At 30.3% G+C, this 24,007-nt stretch overlaps 1 protein-coding gene across 1 annotated transcript in view; it reads left to right on the forward strand.

Moving 5' to 3' along the window:
* Positions 1-16,972: 16,972 nt before the first annotated feature.
* The window catches only part of LOC135959161 (myogenesis-regulating glycosidase), a 46,285-nt gene continuing 39,250 nt past the window's right edge, over positions 16,973-24,007 (forward strand). Inside the window, exon 1 of the mRNA XM_065510218.1 lies at positions 16,973-17,604. Within this exon, the coding sequence (XP_065366290.1) occupies positions 17,185-17,604 (420 nt within the window). The 5' untranslated portion in view covers positions 16,973-17,184. The remainder of the gene's footprint in view (positions 17,605-24,007) is intronic.

The following is a 24,007-nucleotide window of genomic DNA, read 5'->3' on the forward strand; positions in this document are numbered from 1 at the left end:
CAATTTTAAAAAATTAAAAAAGAAATTTTGAACGAAAATTTTTTGATATAAAATTTTTTTCACTAAAAAATTTTAAAAAAGAATTTTGAATTTTTTTTTAAATTTTGTTGACCTAAAAATATTTAAAAAAAATTGTTTTAAAGTATAATTTGGTGAAGGGTATATAAGATTCGGCACAGCCGAATATATCTCTTTTACTTGTTGAAAATCTCTCGGTTTTAAAATCACTCGATTTACAGAACAGGGGTGATTCGGCGCTCTCAATTCAGGCAGCTTACTTCGTAACTCTATTCGATAACGAATTCATATATTTAGGTGATTTGTAAATCAAATCCAAATGATTTACTTGTTTTACAGGGGCGCTTGTGGTTTCTTTTCAAACGATTTGCAAATTATTATTTAAGAAATAAACGAAATAAAACAAAAATCAAACAAATCAATTTATTCTACTAATGCTAGTGATATTTTTATAAATATAAGTAAACATAATTTTTTCGGAAAAAAACTAAATTTATCAATAAAAAAAACTTTTAAATAATTTTGAGGCCATTTAAAAATAAACAAAAATTAAGGAGTTTTAAACATAAAATTAAAAACAAAGAATTAAGTAACTAAAACATTCCTGAATAATTTAGAAATAAAAATAACTAAAAAAATAAATGAAATTAAACAACATGATATACAATACGTACGTTGGTAAAATTAAATTAAATTATTAAACTCATCTTAATAAACAAAAATTTTAAATTAATGTTATAAATTATAAAGAAAAAACTAAACATAAATATATAAATAAATAAACATTAGAAACAAATAAAACAAAAACTCCTGTTAAAGCAATTTTTTCGATTTAAAAAAAAATCATTTTTCAAAAAAAAATCTTAACTTTTTCAAAACCTTAACAAATCTGTAGAATTTAGTAATTATATGATTTTTTATTGTAAAAATCTACATTTACATATATATTTTTTCCATCTTTTTTTTATATACTCTTTAATACATATTATTATAAAATGTGATTTATAAATAATATTGTATTATTTATTATACAACTTATATTATTATACAAACTTGTATTCATTATTATCAACTTGTATTTATGATTATTATTCAAACATTACTTGTATACTATACACTGTCTCTCAATCAACCAGATACATTCATTGTTAGCAATTAATTATTATTATTATTAATAATAATTATTATTACATAAATAATTAATTAATATAAACGACGAATGATTATGTTATTAATGCATACACCATTATAAAACAAACAAAAAATTTAAATTAAAAAAAATAAATAAAGAAAAATTAAATAAAATGCTAAAACTATTGGCCTTTATTTTAACAATTAAAGCAAGGGTGAGCAAAAAAAAAGTTTGAAGACCAAGAATTGGAGACATTAAGATTCTTGTTAAACTCAACAAGAGCTTGCATCTTTGAGATCAATGGTACCATTCGAATTGAAGCTGAGAGAGATTGAAAGACGATTTTGTATGTCTGAAATGATTTTTGCATCGAATCATTACAATCGACACCAAAGCCACATATCCATGGCGCTAAGGTAATTCTCTGTATTTCGTAGGAGCAAAAGGGTCCTCTCTATTATGAGCTGTTGAAATCAGACCAGACCATCACAGGGAACCTGTACCGAACACAACTGATTCGTTTGAAGCGAGCATTGACCGAAAAACGCCCAGAATATGCGGCCAGACAAGAAACCGTAATATTCCATTATGACAACGCTCGGCCACATGTTGCAATACCTGTTAAAAAGTATTTAGAAAATAGTGGTTGGGCAAAAGTGGGAGCCATCTATCTTCTTTCGTTTGGACCTTATTGTGTTTTCAACAGACGGACATAGCTAGATTGTCTTAGAATCATATGAGGGTCCAGAATATATAAACGAATGTGGGTCTTCGATGAATATTTCGATGTGTATAATTTTTCCATATTTAAAATATCGAAAGAAAATAGAAACTTTCAAAGAACTGCCGATTTATTACTCGTACGTTGATAATTAAAGTAAACATTGTTATTTGTTTTATTTTTATTGTGTGTTTTTAATTAAATGTTAATTATTTGAAGAAAAAAAGTATTAAATAAAATGTAAATTTATTTAACATTATCAAAGTAAATAAGTATGTTCGTAAAACAGTAAGTAAATAAAGTAAATAATACTTGTAGAAGAATGTTTTTATTGCAAACAAAGTAGAAATATTATTAACAAATAGTCAAGTGTAGGTGTGTGATTTAATTACTCGATTAATTAATGTTATCAGGTGCAAACAAATGTTTAAACCTGAATATATATGAGCGAAAAAGGAAAATAAAAGATACCCGAGTAAAGGTATGATACATTCTGGTACTTTACTAATTATACAATAGCATTTTAACTTATTATTTGAAGACGGTGATGTCATTGGATGCACAACCGTTAATAGATATGTTGTTAATACTTTACTATCTCTAAAACTAGTTACAAGTAATGACTTTAATAACTCATTGAACGCAAGAACTTACAGAGCTTAAATAAGCCGTTAACAGTAAAAACAGAATGTACTAATGACTAGATAGGAAGTAGTTGTATGACAGATAATTCCAAGTAATGCATACGGTATGTAGTAGTCAATGAAAAATAAGATATCGAGTAATAGCAAGTCACTGCCAAGTTTTTGCTGGGTTATAATACAAGATTAATTATTTATATAAAATAAATATTTAACAAAATCGTGTATGTAAATTCGACTAGTAGCAGTGTGTAGCTGACAATGTAAATTTTCATGAACTTAATAGTTGCTAATTGATAATGAAATGAAGAAATCATAAAAACGAGGTGCACTGTATTACAAAATAAAAAAAAATTAATAAATTTACTGGTTTTAGGCCAGTGCTTTCCAAACTTTTTCATAATCATTCCACATCTGTCCCTAAATTATCATATTATAAAAAAATTATATATTCAGAATTTACGAACGATCTACATTATTTAATAAAGTAACCATGGAAATTTTAGTTAGTTGTTTGAACTAGTTATCTTCCGAACTTCGTCCGTGTTCAGAATAAAAATATATTTTTGATACAATATATATCGATAATCAAATATTAAGAATGCAAAGAACACTTTAAAATACAGTGACTCGCGAAAACGTGAACATTCGAAAGTGTGAACGTTTCAGAAACGTGAACACATTTTTGTTTTTTTTTTCTTTACTTTTTAAACAGTTTTTTTTTAAAATTGGGAAATCCCTGAATTGAGTAACCAAGTATGTTAGTTGTTCTTTGACATCGCTACGTAAAAGTTGAAAGTTATTAAAAATTTTTATTCATGAAAATGTCATTAAAAAAATTAAAAAAAGTGTTATCATTGAAAGATAAAGTAAATATTGAATTATTACAAAAGGGTTATAGTGTCAGTGGTTTGGCAAGAAAATATGGTGTTGCTGTATGTATGTTCCATTAAAAAGGAAAAACAGAAAATAACAAATCGTGCAAATAAACAAGTAATAGTGCTATATTCGGCTGTGCCGAATCTTATATACCCTTCACCAAATTATACCTTAAAATTTTAAATATTTTTAGGTAAACAAAATTTAATTTTTTAATTTTTTGGAAAAAAAATTTTTTCTATTATTTTAAATTTTTAAAATTTTTTTTTTTAAATTTTAAAAATTTTTTTTTTTTAAATTTTAAATTTTTTTTTTAGATTTTAAAAAATTTATTTTTTTTTCTTTTAAATTTTTTTTTTGAAAAAAAAAAATTTCGGGTTAAAAATTTTTTTTTTTCCGATTTTGACCCATTGTAGGTCCAACTTACTATGGTCTTATATACGTTGCAAATGTCTTTGAAATATCTATCATTAGATATCCATATTGTCTATATTAATGCCTTAGTAATCCAGATATACATAGGTAAAAAAATAGGTCAAAAATCGAGGTTGTCTTAGTTTTTTCCTCATATCTCAGCCATTTGTGGACCGATTTTGCTGATTTTAAATAGCAAAATTCTCGAAAGCATGTCTGACAGAATTATTGAAGATTTGGATCCCGAAGATATCTGGGGTCTTCAGAAAATTGATTTCAACAGACAGACAGACGGTCAGACAGACAGACAGACAGACAGACGGACATGGCTTAATCGACTCCGCTATCTATAAGGATCCAGAATATATATACTTTATAGGGTCGGAAATGAAAAATGTAGAAATTACAAACGGAATGACAAACTTATATATACCCTTCTCACGAAGGTGAAGGGTATAAAAAACCCTGTACAAATGGTTCCTTAGCATGCGAAACAAAAAGTGCCGGTAAGCGGAATGATGCTAAAAGCATAAGCATTAGAAATTCACCAACAAATTAAAGAAAGTGATCGTGGTTTTAATGCCAGCAATGGCTGGCTTCAAAAATTTAAGCCAATTTTCCTCAATTTCCGGAGAAAAGCTTCCGGCTCAGCCACAACATATTGACCCGTTTAAAATCAACTTTATAATGCTGACGATCCCGGTTTGTACTGGAAGCAGCTACCAGATAAAACATACGTGTAATCATTGGAGAAGAGTGCTCGGTGGAAAACAAACAAACTTGCTAGATTCTATTAAAATTTTATCTTTAAAAGATGAAATAAATTTTTAGAATCAGCATACTGTCGAATTTCACAACAAATTTTACACAAATGCTGGAAAAACATTTTAAATTTATTTATTTTCAACCAAAAAAATGTTCCTATTAGTTTCTGTTAATTTGAAGTGTATTTTTATACCCTTCACCATGAGTGGCAAGGGTATATATAAGTTTGTCATTCCGTTTGTAATTTCCACATTTTTCATTTGCGACCCCACAAAGTATATATATTCGGGATCGTTATAGATAGCGGAATCGATATAGCCATGTCCGTCTGTCTGTCCGCCTGTCTGTCCGTCTGTGTGTTCAAATTAACTTTCCGAAGCCCCCAAATAATATCTCCGAAATTCTTCCGGCTCGGTCGCTATTTAAAATCGAGAAAATCGGTCCATAAGGAAAAAACTAGGACAACTTCGATTTTTGACCTATTTTTGACCTATATCTGTATTACTAAGTCATTAATATAGACAATATGGATATCTAATGATAGATATTTCAAAGACCTTTGCAACGACGTATATAAGACCATAGTAAGTTGGATATACAATGGGTCAAAATCGGAAAAAAAAATTTTTTAACCCGAATTTTTTTTCATCAAAAAGTTTTTTTTTGTCATAAATTCTTTTTCCAAAAAAATTAATTAAAGATATTTATAAAAAATATACATTAAAATTTTAAATATTTTTAGGTAAACAAAATTTAATTTTTTAATTTTTTGGAAAAAAAAATTTTTTCGATTGTTATTTTAAATTTTTTAATTTTTTTTTTTTTAAATTTTAAAATTTTTTTTTTGAAAAAAAAAAATTCGGGTTAAAATTTTTTCCGATTTTGACCCATTGTAGGTCCAACTTACTATGGTCTTATATACGTTGCAAATGTCTTTGAAATATCTATCATTAGATATCCATATTGTCTATATTAATGCCTTAGTAATCCAGATATAGGTCAAAAATAGATCAAAAATCGAGGTTGTCTTGGTTTTTTCCTCATATCTCATTTGTGGACCGATTTTGCTGATTTTAAATAGCAAAATTCTCGAAAGCATGTCTGACAGAATTATTGAAGATTTGGATCCCGAAGATATCTGGGGTCTTCAGAAAATTGATTTCAACAGACAGACAGACGGTCAGACAGACAGACGGACATGGCTTAATCGACTCTGCTATCTATAAGGATCCAGAATATATATACTTTATAGGGTCGGAAATGAAAAATGTAGAAATTACAAACGGAATGACAAACTTATATATACCCTTCTCACGAAGGTGAAGGATAGGTATAATTAAAAAACAATTAGGAAAAAAAATTTTTAAAAAAATTTTAAAACATTAAAAAAATTTTGAGTTTGTTTAAATAAAAATATTTAAAAAAAAATATTTTTAAGTATAATTTGGTGAAGGGTATATAAGATTCGGTGCACCTACTTCTGGCCTGACTTTGCCTATAAACGTTGAAAATCTCCCAAACACTTCTTAATATACTATGTAAACAAAATTTCGTTAACATTTTATTGAGACAGTTTTCTGTATATTTTAAATCGTTAATAACTTCGTAAATACTGCGATTTTAGGGAAAACAAGTAAGAGAGCTATATTCGGCTGTGCCGAATCTTATGTACCCTTCACCAAATTATACTTCAAAATAAAAATTTTAAATATTTTTAGGTAAACAAACTTAATTTTTTTCCAAAGTTGTTTTGTTAATTTTTTTAAAAAAAAATTTTGAATAGTTTTTTTTTAAATTTTAAAAATTTGTTTGTTTTTATTTGTAATATTTAGCGAAAAAAAACTTTTGGTGAAAAAAAAAATTTGGGTTAAGAAATAATTTTTCTGATTTTGTAGGACCAACTTACTATGGTCTTATATACGTCGTTGCAAAGGTTTTTGAAATATCTATCATTAGATATCCATATTGTCTATATTAATGTCTTAGTAATCCAGATTTATGTTAAAAATAGGTCAAAAATCGAGGTTGTCCTAGTTTTTTCCTTATATCTCAGCCATTTGTGGACCAATTTTCTCGATTTTAAATAGCAACCGAGCCGGAAGAACTCCGGAGATATTGATGTATGGATCGTGTATGTAAGTAATTTGAGGGCTTCGGAAAGTTGATTTCAACAGACAGACGGACATGGCTTAATCGACTCCGCTATCTATAAGGATCCAGAATATATATACTTTATAGGGTCGGAAAATTATATTGTGGAAATTACAAACGGAATGACAAACTTATGTATACCCTTCTCACGAAGGTGCAGGGTATAAAAAGCTCAATCTGTGATCACTCATATTTTACAAACAATGCTCGATTTTTAGTATGAAAAACTCAAATATCTTAAATCGTTAATAACTTTGTAAATAACTTTGTGATTTTAAGGAAAATCTGTCAATCTGTGATCTCTAAACAAAAGGGGTTTATTGGATTTCAACGTAAATAAGTCTCCTATGACACATGACATTGAAGCAGTAACGTCGTGGCTCTAGTTATTTCCGATAGGTGCTCTATCGATTTATATCGATCTTATTTATAGATCGAACGAGTTCAGGATAATTTCAGGGGTACCGTAAGGCTCCGTTCATTCTCCTACTCTATTCCTAATTTTTCTAAACGACCTTCTACGTCGAACTTCCAACCCTATCTATTATTTTGCAGATGTCAGCAACATTTGAAATTCATTAAACTATAGACCAACCCTGTCGGAGATTGGAGCAATGATGCAACACATGAATGATTTTCTTAATTGGGACCTTGTGACAATCTCTGAATGGGGTCGTGCGATGAGGTGTTGCATGTTGGCTCAAAAATGATCTGAATTTATGGGTGATGTAAATATTGTGGAGTGGGAATACAATGTGATGTCCGCTGGTCTAAACACATTTTTCAAGTGTCGAAAAAAGCATTAAAGTTTCTCGGTTTCTGAAACCGTGTAGGAATTACTTCACTCCAACTGATCTCCTCACTATTTACATTTTGTCAGTAGACTTTTGGTCTAGTAGGTGACAGTAGGGTATCCAACTCTATTGATTCGCTGGAGCACCGAAGTAATGCGCTCTGCGTTTCACTGTTCTATCGGTACTGGAATGGAATTGTGCTGATGAAATTGTTCTTGTTCCTGATACCAGCAAATTTTTACGTAATACACGTTTTTCATCAAGAACTCATCCCATTGTGGTCGATTGACCAGTGGACTGCACAACACACTACAGGAAAAATTCGTTATTTAGCCGTATATTCGTATGTGGAACAAACTTCCCGCTAAATTCTTTCCTGCCATTTTCAAATCGAATGTCTACAAACACTACTCGCTCTTTCCTCCCTCCCATAATCTATTTTCTTAGTTCCAACACAATGCTTTGCATGAGTAGGGATCATCCCCTGACTGCTGGTCCTAGAAAAATAAATAATACTACGATTTTAGAGAAAATGTCCGCAAAAAATATGATTTTTCATCCTTACTTTCCCTTAATGTCAAATGGTTTTATTACAATTTATGTTTAGACTATCCCATTCGTACTCTTCTACACTTTTACATTTTGACAGATCATATTACATGTCCAAATCTTTAATAAAGGTGGATGAAAGGTTTGAAAGTATTCTAAACAAACAGTGATCACTTTCATTTCTAATAGCAATTCGATTGATCTAAATGAAAAACAAAACAAAGGGTGAGAAAGCAGTGATCATATGATCGTGGATATCATTACCGCTAATCAAAAATTAATAAAAACACACATTTGTATTACGTAGTTGAGTAAAGTAAAAATTTTAAAAAAACCAACTTCATTAACTTATCTGACCGAAATATCTGTTATCATTCAAATACCGTTACAGAAATAAGACAAAACAACGTTACCGTTCAATAGTGGTAGAAAGATCTGTGATCATTTCCATTCTTCCTTAAAAATCGATTTATTGTACGGAAAACTAAACATGATCGTACTCTTATACTCTATGATCACTTCTATTTAACTGCTTAAGGAATCACTCATGTAATCCCACTTACTTCCTCTCAAAAGTTGTTAAAAATTAAATTCACAGTTGTTTATTTGTTGTCTTCTTAAATCCCATAAATAATCGTTTAAATTATTTTAAGTCATCTTTTAAAATAAATTATTGTGTTCTACTGTTGCTGTAATTAGCATATTGATGAAGGTGTGAATTATTATTGTTTTATTTACTTGCATAAAGATTTGCATTGTTTTTTTTTTTTGTTATTTTTAAGTTAAAAACGAAAACTAAAATTTTACATTCAGTTGTAATCTGTTTATTCAACACATCGTTCAAGTGTCGCCCACAATTCTTGAGTAAATGTCAAAATCGTGTAAAAATCAAACATCCTCTTCTCTTACCCCACTTCTGAATGATCTCAGTGATCAAAGTTTTTCCAGTATTCCGTATGCAGATGATGACAGTGCTTCCGATAATGAGACAAAATCCGTTCGTGGCAGAATAAGCTTAGATCGCAGTGTGGATCTTTCGATTTTGGTGCATTTGAGTGACAGCGAAAGAGAACAAAGTGATTCGCAGTTGGAAAGAAAAGACTCTACTTATCCCTTACATCTGCCGGGTTTCGTTATAAAGGTGCATAATATTGCTGGAGCCTTGAGAAGAAATTCTATTTCACTGCCAACGGGTCTTAATAAGCGTGACTTGGAGTCATTGAGATTTCAAAGTCATGTGCCGCATGGTGGAGAGGAATTTGAAGATATCAATAAGAGTTATGACACGGAAAAGGTAAGTAGGAAAATTGATATAAAAAGAATTTAGTAAGAAATTAAACAAAAGGTTACCTAAATGTGTAACAGTAATCTGACTACTTAAAAATCTGTGTCATGTATTATTTCTAGATTGTTTATCGCTCAGAAATCTCTAGAAAGAAGTACGTACAACATATTTCACAAAACCCCACCAATATTGTCAATGCTTGATTTTTTATCAGTTTAATATTTTCAACAGGTTTCAATAAATTCTCGTAATATTTTCTACAGTATTTGTGTGTTTTGTTAACTTTGTATTGCACATGATGTATTTTATTTTTGTACTACGTCATTTAAAAACACTTGTATTTCAATTATTTTAATATTATTTATTTAATTTGTTTATCATAAATAAACATATTAAATATTAAATGTCTTTATCATTAGACGGAGGAATATTTATGGCCGACACCCAAACCGATGAGATATTTAACAACTTTAGAACAAAATATCATAAATAGTCATTCATGATCTTGTCTCTTCAGAATTTTAATTATTTTGTTTATTAAATTTATTGACACTTGTGAACAAAAAATTATAATTTAGCTTTTAGATTAAATATACTAAAATATATTTAATAAATAATACAACAAATTTCAATAAATTTTAGTTAAATTTCTTTTGTTATCAGAAATTTCTTTATATGCTTTAAAAAAGAGTTCTGTTAGTATAAAACACTTTTATTGACATTTCTTTTGTTAGAAAATATAAATAATAATTTCGTTTAAATGTTTTTTTTATACCCATCACCTTCGTGAGAAGGGTATAATAAGTTTGTCATTCCGTTTGTAATTTCTACATTTTTCATTTCTGACCCTGTAAAGTATATATTCTGGATCCTTATAGATAGCGGAGTCGATTAAGCCATGTCCGTCTGTCTGTTGAAATCAATTTTCTGAAGACCCCAGATATCTTTGGGATCCAAATCTTCAATAATTCTGTCAGACATGCTTTCGAGAATTTTGCTATTTAAAATCAGCAAAATCGGTCCACAAATGGCTGAGATATGAGGAAAAAACCAAGACAACCTCGATTTTTAACCTATTTTTGACATACATATATCTGGATTACTAAGACATTAATATAGACAATATGGATATCTAATGATAGATATTTCAAAGACATTTGCAACAATTTTTTTTTTCACAAAAAAAAATTCAAAAAACAAAAAAAATTATTTTAAATTTAAAAAAAAAAATTTAAATTCGAAAAAAAAATTTTTCCAAAAAATGAAAAAAACAACTGGAAAAAAAATAAATTTTGTTTATCTAAAAATATTTAAAATGTTGAAGTATAATTTGGTATATAAGATTCGGCAGAGCCGAATATAGCACTCTTACTTGTTTTTTAATATTTTTGTAGAAAAACATTAATAAAAATGTAAATATTTAAATAGACATTTTTGCACATTTTTATGAAGAAAGTTAGAAATTGAACATCAATAAGAAATATTTAGCGGAACTAGCAAAAACTTGATAGGAAATTATGTTACAGATAGATATCATCCTATATGTACAATAGTGTGTCCCAAAAATGTTTTATTTTTATATTTTCATGTGTGCTCAAACATAATTTAAAAGCTTATAGAGTAAAGTATTTTTGAGATTTTTTTCAGATTTTTCGGAGGAGGTTTAGAGGTTGCTCAAGTCGAGTTTTAGCCAAAAATCGGGTTTGTCGGCCTTTTTTGAGTTTTCTTCATATCTTTGTCAAAGTCCACGATTTTCTTTACTTTTGAGGAAATATTTTAAAAGAAGAATGTCCAAGCTTTATTTTTGTGTGCAAAAACTATTAATTTTTCCAATGAATTGGTGCCACTAAGCTGCCCTACATTAGACTTTTTCGTAATTTTTCCATAAATTTTATAAATAACGCTTTATAACTTTTAAAATTTTTATGAAAATGAAAAAAAAACTAACAATGCAGTTTGAAAGATCAATTAAATTTAAAAAATAACTTGAATGATTCAGTTTATTTAATTATAAAAAAACATTAAAATTAGCTCCATTCATATTGACTGTTTTTTGGTGATTTTAAAAGTTGTCATTTTAACCCCAAGTGCCATTTAGGGTTAATTTCTATTTTTGTGCTGTTATTATAAATACTAGTGCTTATGTTATATTTTTAGTAAGATTCATCAATATCGACCCAAAAATATATAACATTTCGCTATCTTTTCCATAAGAAATTCCAAATATTGAAAAATTTTACTTTCGACCTTAACTATTTAAGGGTTAACGTTTTCCTGATTTTAGTAAAACTTTCACACTATATTCAAAACTATCAGGAGTATAATATTCTGAATAGGTTTTACTTAAAATTAATAACAGTAAGGAAATTGGGCTCATTCGCCTAAATATAGCCAAATAGTTAGTTTTTCTCGAAAATCGTCAAATTTAAATCGCAGGTACGTAAAAACTATAGGAGACATTGTCATACTTTTTTCACATTTGTATGCCCTAGTATATCGTCAATAAATTCCAATGTAATGATAAAAAAACATCTGAAATTTGTTTAACAAAATTTTTCAAAATTTGAAAATGGATTTGCAGTTAAAAAATTATTTTTTTTTGCGAATAGGTTAATGGTATCCTACGAAAGACAAAAAGTCATATATATTTAAATATGGGTATATTTTAAGTAAGAATAAACTTTTGTTTTAATATTTCTCAAAATATGTTAATTTTGTTCCTACATTTCTTGTTAATGGCCTGGGGAATTTTTAATAATTTTGCATTTACAAGGGGGGAAAATTGCATTTTTGTAAAACTTCACCGGGCTTGCCCGGTTCCCTAAAATTTTTAGGATTTTTTACCAAAATTCAGCAAACTGGAGGGTGAGAGTGAAAAGAATCTGAAAAAAATAAGCGATATAGCTAAGGTCTACGAGGTGAGGTCTATAAATCCCTGACTTTTTGAATGAAAATAATTTTATTTTTCAACATATGTAGTCTCCTTTGTCCAAAGTTTCTCCAATTTGTGTATGTGTTTGTTTGTGAGATGATTTCACCGTTGGAGTCATATCTCTTTCCGCCGAGACATTTCTTCAGGTTTTAAAACAAGAAATAGTCACTCGGGGCTAAATCCGGAAAATAGGGCGGATTATGGAGCAATTTGTAGCCTCCATGAAACTATGCAAAAAACGTACATATTGCGGTTGAACAACGCCAAACTCTCCTGTTGTCGCACGATCGCGATTGTGAGAAAACGCCCACCCACCTTACGGAAAGCTTTCCCATACCCAAGTGATCATTCAAAGCCACTGTGCCTATGGCTTCCACAATCTCTCGCACTTTCAATCTCCGCTCGACCAACAACACATCGTGAATTGTTTCAATTGTTTCAGGTGTAGATACCTCTCCAATTTGTATATGGAGATTATACCACGTGCATCCCTAAAAACGATCTCCATGACCTAATTGGATGACAAACCCACCTTGGCTTTCTTTGGTGCGTAGTCAGCCTGAGAAACCCACCGTTTCGAATAGTGTTTGGTTTCTGGTGTGTTGTGGTCGATTAATGTTTCGTCCACGGTTACGAAACGGAGCAATTCAACGCTATTGCGGTTGAAGAACGCCAAACACTCCTGCGAAGTTGTAACACGATTGCGTTTGTGGTTGATTGTGAGAAAACTCGGCAGCCATCTTGCGGAAAGCTTTCTCATACCAAAGTGACTATGGCTTCCACAATCTTCGGTCAGCCAACACCATATTGTAAATGCTAAAACAGCTTTTTTCAGAAAATTCCAATAACCTTATGCTGATAAAAAAAATTCCATGGCGAAGAGTCGCCCAATCCTGAAGTCTCTTTAAGTAGTCGTCGAAATGTCGATTTATCCATATTTATGCTTCTTTTCAATCTGTCTTCAATGAATCAACTACCACGGAAACACCAACCCTGTCTAGGCCGCGTGGTTTACATAGCTATTCAATTTCGATGTCTTTGGTATAAATGCATTTGATGATTAATGATCATTTGGGATCATAGCATGATTACGCTATGATCATTTCATATCCTTTTTCGATTAGGATCAGACAAAGAGTAAAGTTCGGGTGTTAAGTCAATATGTTAATTGTTTACAAACTAAATTAGCATTCCTAAAATAAATATATTTCTTTATTAAACGAAAACTTAGAATTTAACCGACATAAGATATAGACATCATAAATAAATTTTGAAATACTAATGGAGTGATAATAAGTAAATAACGACGAATAAAAGTCAATAAATATTAAATGTAGATACTTGACAAGAAACGAGCCATAGACAAGTGTATTTTATTTGATTTATTTATACTGGTACTAACTAAATAATAAATAAAACAAAATAGTATATGTATATACAAACAAACACTTACAAATAACTATATTTCAATATCAGCGGGAAAAAGGCTAGAGTTTCACTTTGTGGGCCTTCTAAAAGACATAATTACATATGTATTTCTAAAATATGCGATACCTATACCACACTGCCTTCTCACGGAAGATGTTGTAGAAGAACATTGCTTCTCCTTCTAAAAAATGTCATACACATTCAACATTACATTGCAAAATAAGATCTAAGTCCTGGTTCACACGCGTCAAGTTTACTTGAGTAATTCTTGAGTTTGTATAAGAGAGAGGAGAGGAGATTGGAAAGATTTTCATCTCTTTCTTCCTCTCGCTTCTATAAACTCAAGACTTTCTAAAGTAACCTAGTTTATTCTTGCTTCGAAAATGTTGAATTTTCTGCCAACCTTTGTTGGCAGAAAGAATTTTCTGACGGGAAGTTTTGCTTTACTTCTTTAATTTGAAAAAAGTGCCGCTGAAGCAAACCGGTTGCTCACTGAAGCTTATGGTGAATATGTTCTATCGGTTTCAATGTGAGAGAGATGATTTGTTCGGTTCAGAAGTGGTGATTTTGACACGGAAGCCATCCAAAAAAGTTTGAAGACCAATAATTGGAGGCATTACTCCATGAAGATTGTTGTCAAACTCAAAATCATTGGCAGGATTCATCCAAAAGCAGGGAAATTGGTACCATACGAATTGAAGCCGAGAGACCCTGAAAGACGATTTTGCATGTCCGAAATAATGCTTGAACGCTATAAAAGAAAATAATATTTGCGATGAAAAATTAATCCATTACAATAACCCGAAGCGTCAGAGATCGTATGTGAATCCCGACAAACCAGCCGATCGACACCAAAGCCACATATCCATGGCGCTAAGGTAATGCTCTGTATTTGGTGGGAGCAGAGGGGTCCTATATATTATGAGCTGCTGAAATCTGATCAGATCATCACAGGGAACCTGTACCGAACCCAACTGATTTGTTTGAAGCGAGCATTGGCCGAAGAATGCTCAGAATATGCGGCCGGACATGAAACCGTAATATTCCATCATGACAACGCTAGTCCACATGTTGCAATATCTTTTATAAACTATTTAGAAAATTGTGGTTGAGAAGTTTTGCCTCACTCGCTTTATAGTCCAGAACATGCCACATCCGCTTACTATTTGTTTTGATCGATGCAGAATGGTCAATCTGGGAAACGTTTCACTTTGGAACAGAGTATCCGATATTGGCTTGATTCGTTCTTGGCTTCAAAAGATGAGCAGTTCTTTTGGCTCGGAATCCATATGTTGCCAGAAAGATGGCAAAAGGTCAGCTAATAATGGCCAATACTTTGAATAATATTCAACCCAATCATGAATAAAAAATCCGCGGGAGTTGTTTCCCTTTTCCCATTTTTTAACATCGAATTTGAATAGGAAACATGGGAAAAGGGAAAAAACTCTTTTGCTCTCTTTATTATTAACCGTTACATGAATGAAAATAGAAGAAGATGCTAAATCTTCTACAAAAATGAACATTTTATATAAGTTTATGTTGTGAAGTTGGCGTGAAGTAGCGTGATTCCTTAGGTTTTATCCTGAAGTCATTAAGAATATTTTTCTTAATAACCCTATTTAAAGGCTTGCTTCAGCAGATCTTCAATAAGTATTTCATTATCAGGCATTTTAATAGACGTTTCTATGTTGACATTTTATGAGGCTGGTCTCAACCACAGACCTTCTAATACGCATTCTTAAGTAAACCTTCTATCAGTCCTCCAACAGTAGCTAGTATGCAAAACCTTGGCTTGCAAAATAAGGCCTTTAAGAAGGCCGCTTTACTGCATAATTTTCCCTCAGAGAAATAATGTGTGAGAAAGCCTGTGGTTTATTATTTTGAGCGTAATCAGAATATAAACAAAATTGACAACGATAATGATTAAAATAAATACTCAAAAGAAATCAAATCAAACACTCTTCACCCTCTACTACACCCTCCCTTTTCCAGAGAGTGTTAACATTTGTAAACGAACAAAATAAACGAATTGATAAATATTTGATTTAAAATTGGTTCATAAATTAATAAATCGTTTAAACAAAAACAAAAGGCTACAATTGAAATAAAATATTGATTTATTGCAGTTAAATTCGAGCAGTGTTTTGTTTTGTTTTGAAAGATTCCCAAGTGTTTGACACACTCATAAAACCCAACAACGTTAATGATTGATGGATCGTTTATGAGAACCAGAACCAAAAGAAGATCGATTATTTGATTGTTTTAGGTTCGGGTGTGTTTACTAACTAAATAAACAATATTGTTGTTGCTTATCAATGTCACACAAATATTTTATATTGATATTAACGAGTAGTAGGTAAAACTAAATGATTAATTTGTATTTAATATTTATAAATATAAATATTGATGCAAATTTAAATGAAGCCAACAAATTTATCATGGCAAATTTTATGTAAGTCAAGGAAATATTACTGGTCGATGAACGTAAAGTCTTTTTTTTAAAAGTGTTGTATATAAATTAAAAACGTGCCCTGAGTTTTGAATATTTAGGTTTACTTTTTTAGGAAATATAAGCTAAAAAGTGTGTGAAAAAGAACCCAATAGGAAATTGGATAGTTTTATATAGTTAATATTGTAGTTCATTGAAAAGCTGTTTGATCATTTTCAATTTTGCACAACACTGTATGTATAGCGATCCCTTTATGAAACTGTACACCTCAGCGTATAAGTAACACACAAACATCAACAAAACATCCTCTTCTGTAATTAGAATCCAAATAAAATTTCGTATTCCAGTCATGATCGTGTACAAGTGTGCATGAGAAATTATCATTGAATAATTTTTAATTAAATTATTGTTGAATGTTTATTTTATTTATAATAAACTGAGCCTCAGTTTAATTCAGTTGTCGTTTTTGTAAAATAAATATTAAGAAAACGATCGGTAATCGGCAAAGAGCCAAAGAACGTTATAAATACAAAAACAAACACAGAACAAACGACAACAACAAAAATGGCAGAAACCAAAACAAACCAAGCAACCGATGACGATCGTTAAACAAAACGATGTTTTGCGAATTTTGTAGGCAACGGTATCAACGATTGTAGTAAATGTTATTGTTGTTGTTGGTGGTAGGCTGAACGGTGGGCTAGTGGGTTAACTGGTTGAATGTCTGTTTGGCAGCAATGGTGAGCGGCAGTTTAACATTTTAGCTAAGCGGTATTAAACGTGCGTTGACTAACAAGCGGTAAACGTTACGGTTTCATAAAAAAATTAAGCAAAAAAAATAAACGAAGAAAAAAAAACGGAAAACGATTTAAAATCAAACGAATCCCAAAGAAAGTGAAATTATTTTAAAGCCATAAAATAAAAATTATTAAAAAAAAGAAATATGAAATAATTTATCTAAAAAAATAACTTAGTTTTAATAACCAAACCAGTGCTTACTTAATAAATAGTGTTTAAATTATAAAAATGAATACCATACAAGAAGAATCAGAACAACGTGTTCCACTCATGCTGAATTCTCTTAGAGAGATCAAAGAAAATTCCAATATTCCTTATGCTGACGAAAATTCTCAAGACGATTGCCCACCAAGTCGCAAAGTCTCTTTAAGTAGTCGACGTAACATTGAATTATCTTTATTAATAGAAAACGATCAGCCAGCTGTTACAGACTCGGGTAATAATTCTCCGAAAACTGCCTCCGATGAATCGACTGCTGTAGAAACCCCACCGCTGCCTTTGCCGCGTGGCTTACGTCGCAATTCGATTTCCATGCCTTCGGGTATAAATGCAATTGAGGATTTGGAAGCTCTGCGCCTGAAACATCAAATGCAGGAACAAGAACCCATGGAGGAAGAGGAGAAAAGTAATAATAGTCGTACGGATAGTGTAAGTTTTGTTATATTACTAGAAAATATCAGTGGAAAAATGTCACTTTGATAGAATCAGATATTTAAATATTATAGGGAACAAAGTTTTTCCTATATTTTGATTCAAAACCTTTTACCTCTTCAACCTATTTTGTTAATTTGTGGACAAATATGTTAGCTATTAGCAATTATTACTAGGTCTCCTCATTTAGGACGGATATTTTGTTTTCAATTTTTCATTTCATTTCCAAAACCGAAAATTTTTAATATAAACGAGTAATAGAGCCAAAATTATAATTCAAAATACAAATTTTAAATTTATTTTTTTTTTCATTTTTTGGAAAAAAAAGTTTTGAATTGTTATTTAAATTTTTTTTTTAATATTTTTTCCGATTTTGACCCATTGTAGGTCCAACTTACTATGTTCTTATATACGTCGTTACAAAGGTCTTTCAAATATCTATCATTAGATATCCATATTGTCTATATTAATGACTTAGTAATCCAGATATAGGTCAAAAATCGAGGTTGTCCTGTTTTTTCCTCATATCTCAGCCATTTGTGGACCGATTTTGCAGATTTTAAATAGAAAACTTCTCGACAGAATTATTGAAGATTTGGAACCCGAAGATATCTGGGGTCTTCAGAAAATTGATTTCAACAGACAGACGGACATGGCTTAATGGACTCCGCTATCTATAAGTGCTATTATGGGTTAATTTTAATTTTTCTACTGTTTTTGTAAATACTAGGCTTTGTGTTATATTTTTCTTAAGTTTCATCAAAATCGACCCAAAAATATATAACATTTCGCTATCTTTTCATTAGAAATTTAAAATATTGAAAAATTTGACCTTTGACCTTCACGATTAATGGGTTAAAGTTTTCCGATTTTAGTAAAACTTTCAAACTATATTTTAAATTACCTGGACTATATTATTCTGAATAGCTTTTACTTAAAAATCATAACAGTAAGGCAATTCGGCTCATTCGCCAAAATATGGCCAAAATATTAGTTTTTCTCGAAAACCTCAAAATTTAAATCGCTGATACGGAAAAACTATAGGAGGTATTAACATAATTTTTTCACATTTTTATTCCTTATTGTGTTGTCAATAAATCCCAATGTGATGATCAAAAAATTCTGAAATTTGTATAACAAAATTTTTAAAAATTTGAAATTGGAGTTTTGAAAGAGCCATTAAAAAAAATATTTTTTTTTGGTTATACCTGCGAATAGGTTAAAGGTATTCTACGAAGGCAAAAACTCATATACAAGTAAATATGGATATATTCTAAGTAAAAATAAACTTTTATTTTAATATTTCTCAAAATATGTTAATTTTGTTCCTACATTTCATGTTCTAGTGGCCTGAGAAACGTTAATGACCTGGCGATTTTTTAATAACTTTAACATTTTTTAACAATTTTTTGTCTTTTATATCTTATTAGAACGACAATTATGTACACATTTCGATTCTTTTAAATTAAATTGCAAAAGTAATTACTCAATGGCAAAATTTTTACAAAAACTGAAAAAAATTAATTTTTTCCCCTTGTAAATGCACCTCAAAACTAAATCGCTAAGTCGGCACGGGTTGCCCTTCTTAGAACAAGCTAAACATTTTTTTGGTAGTATTTTATGTCATTACGAAAGCTTTCCGGGGGTACCGTCTCAACATTTCAAAAAATTTAATTCTAAGGGACACTATAATATATATATTATATACTTTATAGGGTCGGAAAATTATATTGTGGAAATTACAAACGGAATGACAAACTTATATATACCCTTCTCACAAAAAGACAAAAAAGAAAAATGTAAAATTAATTTTGATTTATATCCCTCCCCCAATTGGTTGACCTGGATCCGCGCCTGAACATTTCTGATCAATATAAAATATTTGGGGAAAATTCAACAGTTAGATGGACGAACTTAGGTAGATCGTCTTAGAATTTTATAAGGACCCTGAATACCAAAATTTCAAGGTGTTACACACGGCATGACAAAATTCCCATCTTTAAACCATATTAAAATCAAAATCTGATTCAACCTCAATAAATCATGCGCAATTTATTCAAGACGTTTATTCTTTTCAGTAAAATATTTTTACAAAAAATATCTTTAGGGAGGAAATCTCGATTGTATAGAAGAAAATAAGTATCTTTGATTTGTTTACATTCAACCCTCGTAGTAAAGTGTTTTATTTGTTATTTTGTATAAAAAGGTTACTATCAATTGTTATGTTTTTGTCTCATTGTAAAATAAAATTATTTAATTGCAATTTATGTGTTTGCTTAATAACGTTTCTTAATAATGTGTGTGAATTATATTATTAACACAAAGTAACGTTAATACAGAAACGTAATTTTTAGGCAATCATTTTATAATTTGAATATTTACAAGTAAGAGTGTTATATTCAGCTGTGCCGAATCTATTATCAATATGAGACAATAAAATATTTGGTAGAAAGATTTAAAATTTGTTATGTTCAATTTCATCACGGTAGGGTCGTTCGTTTAGGTCGTACCGTGTTTTCAACAGACACACGGGCGGACACAGCCCATATATATAAGGCCCAGAATATATATACTAATCAGGGCCTGCGACAAATATTTTGATGTGTTACAAACGGAATAACAAAATCAGTATACCCTCCATCTTTTTTCATGGTGGGTATAAAAATTAATAACTGTTAAACCTTGATTTAATTTCAATAAAATTGGGCGTAAATTGAAAAAAAAATTATTATTTATTTAAACAACTCAAAAAGTTTTAAGAAAATAAGCTATAATTATAGAATTCCATACATTTTGGATTTAATGTTCTGTAACTTTCTGAGAAATTCTTAAAAATTGAGATTAATACAGGATGAGTAACTGGGAATGGTTTACTTTAAATGTGTTGAGTTTCGATGTCATTATATCATTATATAATGATCCCTGACGAGCCCCCTACTGTTTACTTTGAACTTGTTATTAAACACAAACATATTCCTTTCAATTCATTATATTCTATTCAAATTCATTTACATTTATGTACATCTTCAAAAACCTTAAACTTATTAATTCATAAAACAAAATAATATTATGATAATTATAACGGACACAAAAGTATTTTGATATATTTTGTACAAATTTTATTTTCAAACTGAACAAATAATTTTCATATTTCAAAATTACGAAGTTATAAAAAACAAATATAATTTGATTATAATAAAGTATTTTCAGTAAAGTATATAAGGAGTGAGATCGAAAAATTCTTAACATACATATATGTTTATAAAAAAGAAACCACTAAACTTACAGCTTTAATTTTTTTTTTATTTGATTGAAATTATTATTACAATTTACAAAAAAAATTATTTTTATAGTTTTAATCACTAGTGATGAAATTTTGAACCTTTTTCGGAAACCCTTCCATTAACGTTTTTATAGTGCTTTCTGTCACTTTGCTCGAACATGTAGTCCATCTCCGTTTAAAATCTACCACACTTTTGGACACCTTTTTTGTACTCTTCAATTCTCTTTTAACAAGAGCCCAATATCTCTCCACTGGCCTTAGCTCCGGGCAGTTTGGAGGATTTGCCTCTCTTGGTACAAATACCACATTATTGTTCTTGTACCACTCAAGGGCTTGTTTGCCATAGTGACAGGATGCCAAGTCAGGCCAAAAATAAGTGGACACATTATGAAGTCTTATGAATGGAAGCAGCCTTTTTTGTAAACATTCCTTGATGTAAATTTCGGTATTTATAGAGCCCGTTGTAACAAATGAGTGGCTTCTTTTGCCGCAACTGCATATTGCTTGCCATACCAAGAACTTTCTGGGAAATTTTGTCTGCTTTTGGGTCCTAAACTTTTCTTCAACATTCCCTCGAGCATCAGCAACATAAAATTTTTGACCTGGAAGTTGCGAAAAATCTGCCAGAACATACGTTTCGTCATCCATTATGCAGCAAGAATATTTTTTTATAAAACTTGACTTCAATTTCCGTGCTCTGTTTTTGGCCTCTAAATTTTTAGTAGCGTTCCTGTCAGGAACTTTTTGAGCCTTGTATGTTTTTAAACCTGCATTAGCTTTAACTTTTCGTACCAAATAGTCCGAGCACTGAGCTAACCGGGCTGCTTTCCTACCGGATGTGTTGGGAGCTCTTTTGAAAATGCGTTCTATTTTTTTGGCTTTAGAAACATCATGTGGACCATTCCTTCTACCTGAACCAGGTTTTCTATCAACTGACAAGTTCTCCCGGTACTGTTTAATAACATTGGAAACAGTTTGACGGCAGACCTTTGTATGCTTGGCCAACTTTTTGTAAGACCAAGTTGGGTTTTGTTGAAAATATTTAATAATTTCAGTACGCACTTTTTTCTGGTCACTCATTTTAATCAGATTAACAAAAAAATTAATATAATTGACATTACACATAATAACTGACATGTTTTTCAAAGGTAACTTGATCAAAAAAAAATTCAAATAATACTTGGGTTAAAAAATGTAATGAAAAACGTGTGTTAAGAATTTTTCGATCTCACTCCTTAATTCATTTTATTATGCAACACTTCCCCTGAATTATTACTTTACTATAATCATTTAATTAATAACAACTAATCCTATATCTGTAATACATTTGTTATGTTTTGCACTTGGTAAGCCTTTTGTTAAAATATCAGCAGGCATTTCGGCAGTAGGTAGATATTCAATTTTAATGTTTCCACTGATAACATTTTCTCGAACAAAATGATGACGTATATCCATATGTTTTGTTCTGTTATGAAATATTGGATTCTTGCTTAATAGTCCAGCTCCTTGATTATCGTTGTATATTATTGTTGAACCTTGATTTCCCAAAATTTCTGCAAAAAATCTTCTTAAATGGATTGCTTCCTTCGTTGATTCCGATAGTGACATATATTCAGCTTCTGTTGTTGACATTGCTACAGTTCTTTGTTTTCTTGAGTCCCAACTTATAGCCGCATTAGCTAGTTTAAAAACATATCCTGTATATGATCTTCTATCATCTATATTAGCTCCCCAATCTGCATCAGCATATCCAGTTAATTGTTCATTTGTTGTTTTAAAATGTAGACCAATATTTTGAGTTCCGTTCAAATACCGTAAAACTCTTTTTGCAGCAACCCAGTGTTCTTTTCCATAATTTGTATTATATTGACTTAATACACTCACAATATGAGCGATATCGGGTCTCGTTGAAACTGCTAAGTACATCAGTGATCCAACTAAATTTTGATATGGTAATTGTTCTACTTCAGATTTTTCTTCTTCTGTTGGACACATTTCCTTTGATAATTTTATTCCAGTATTAAATGGTGTTTTTGCAGGTTTACAGTTTTTCATATTAAATTTCTTTAAAATGTTTTGGATATATTTACGTTGTGACATCGTAATTTCTTTTGTTTTTGGATCTTGTTTAAATTCAATTCCCAGGCAAAAATTTAATTGACCCAGATCTTTCATTTCGAATGATTTTGCTAACTCATATTTTAATTCATTCCATTTTTGTTTATTGTTTGTTGCTACTATTAAATCATCGACGTAAATCGCTATTAATGTGATGTCTTCCCCTTGTTTTAACATGTAAATACAGTTATCTGAATTCGATGGTTTAAATTTTAATTGCTTTAATTTTTCATCTAATTTTTTATACCATTGTCTTCCAGATTGCTTCAGTCCATATAATGCTTTCTTTAATAAGCAAGCTTTACCTATGTATTTTTTCTTTTCTTCTTCGTTTAAAAATTTGTCTATTTCGTTTGGGATTTTCATATAGATTGTTTCTTCAATATCACCATTTAAGTATGCTGTTACAAAGTCGAGTTGATATACTTCAAGCTTTAATTCTACTGATAGAGCCATTAATAAGCGTATAGAACCAATTCTTGCTACAGGTGCAAAAGTTTCAGTGTAATCTATACCTGGTATTTGCGTAAATCCTTTCGCAACAAGTCTAGCTTTGTAACGTTCTATTGTTCCATCGGCTTTGTACTTCTTTCTTAGTACCCACTTGCAATCCACAATCTTTTTATTATTTGGATAGTTGACTAGGTCCCAGGTATTGTTTTTAATTAATGCATCATATTCAGATTTCATCGCATTTTTCCATTCTTCAGCCTCTGGACCAGAAGTTGCTTCTTCAGCCGTTACTGGTTCAATATGGTCTACTAGGTTTGCAAAATTTCTTTCGATTTCAGTCTCATTGTTTTCAGCTATATTAAATAATTTTCTTGGTCTGCCTCTTCTACCAGTTTTTATCTTTCTTGGTCTTCCAGGACCACGTTTTGAAGTTAATGGTGTTTGATTATCTTCAGTTCTAATACCGTTACTGTCATCATTAATAATTTCTTCATCAGTATCAGAAAACCCATAAAATTCTTCGATTTCACTTTCACTATCTTCTTC

Source organism: Calliphora vicina, chromosome 4, assembly GCF_958450345.1.
Source record: "Calliphora vicina chromosome 4, idCalVici1.1, whole genome shotgun sequence".
NCBI classification, from domain to species: Eukaryota; Metazoa; Arthropoda; class Insecta; order Diptera; family Calliphoridae; genus Calliphora; species Calliphora vicina.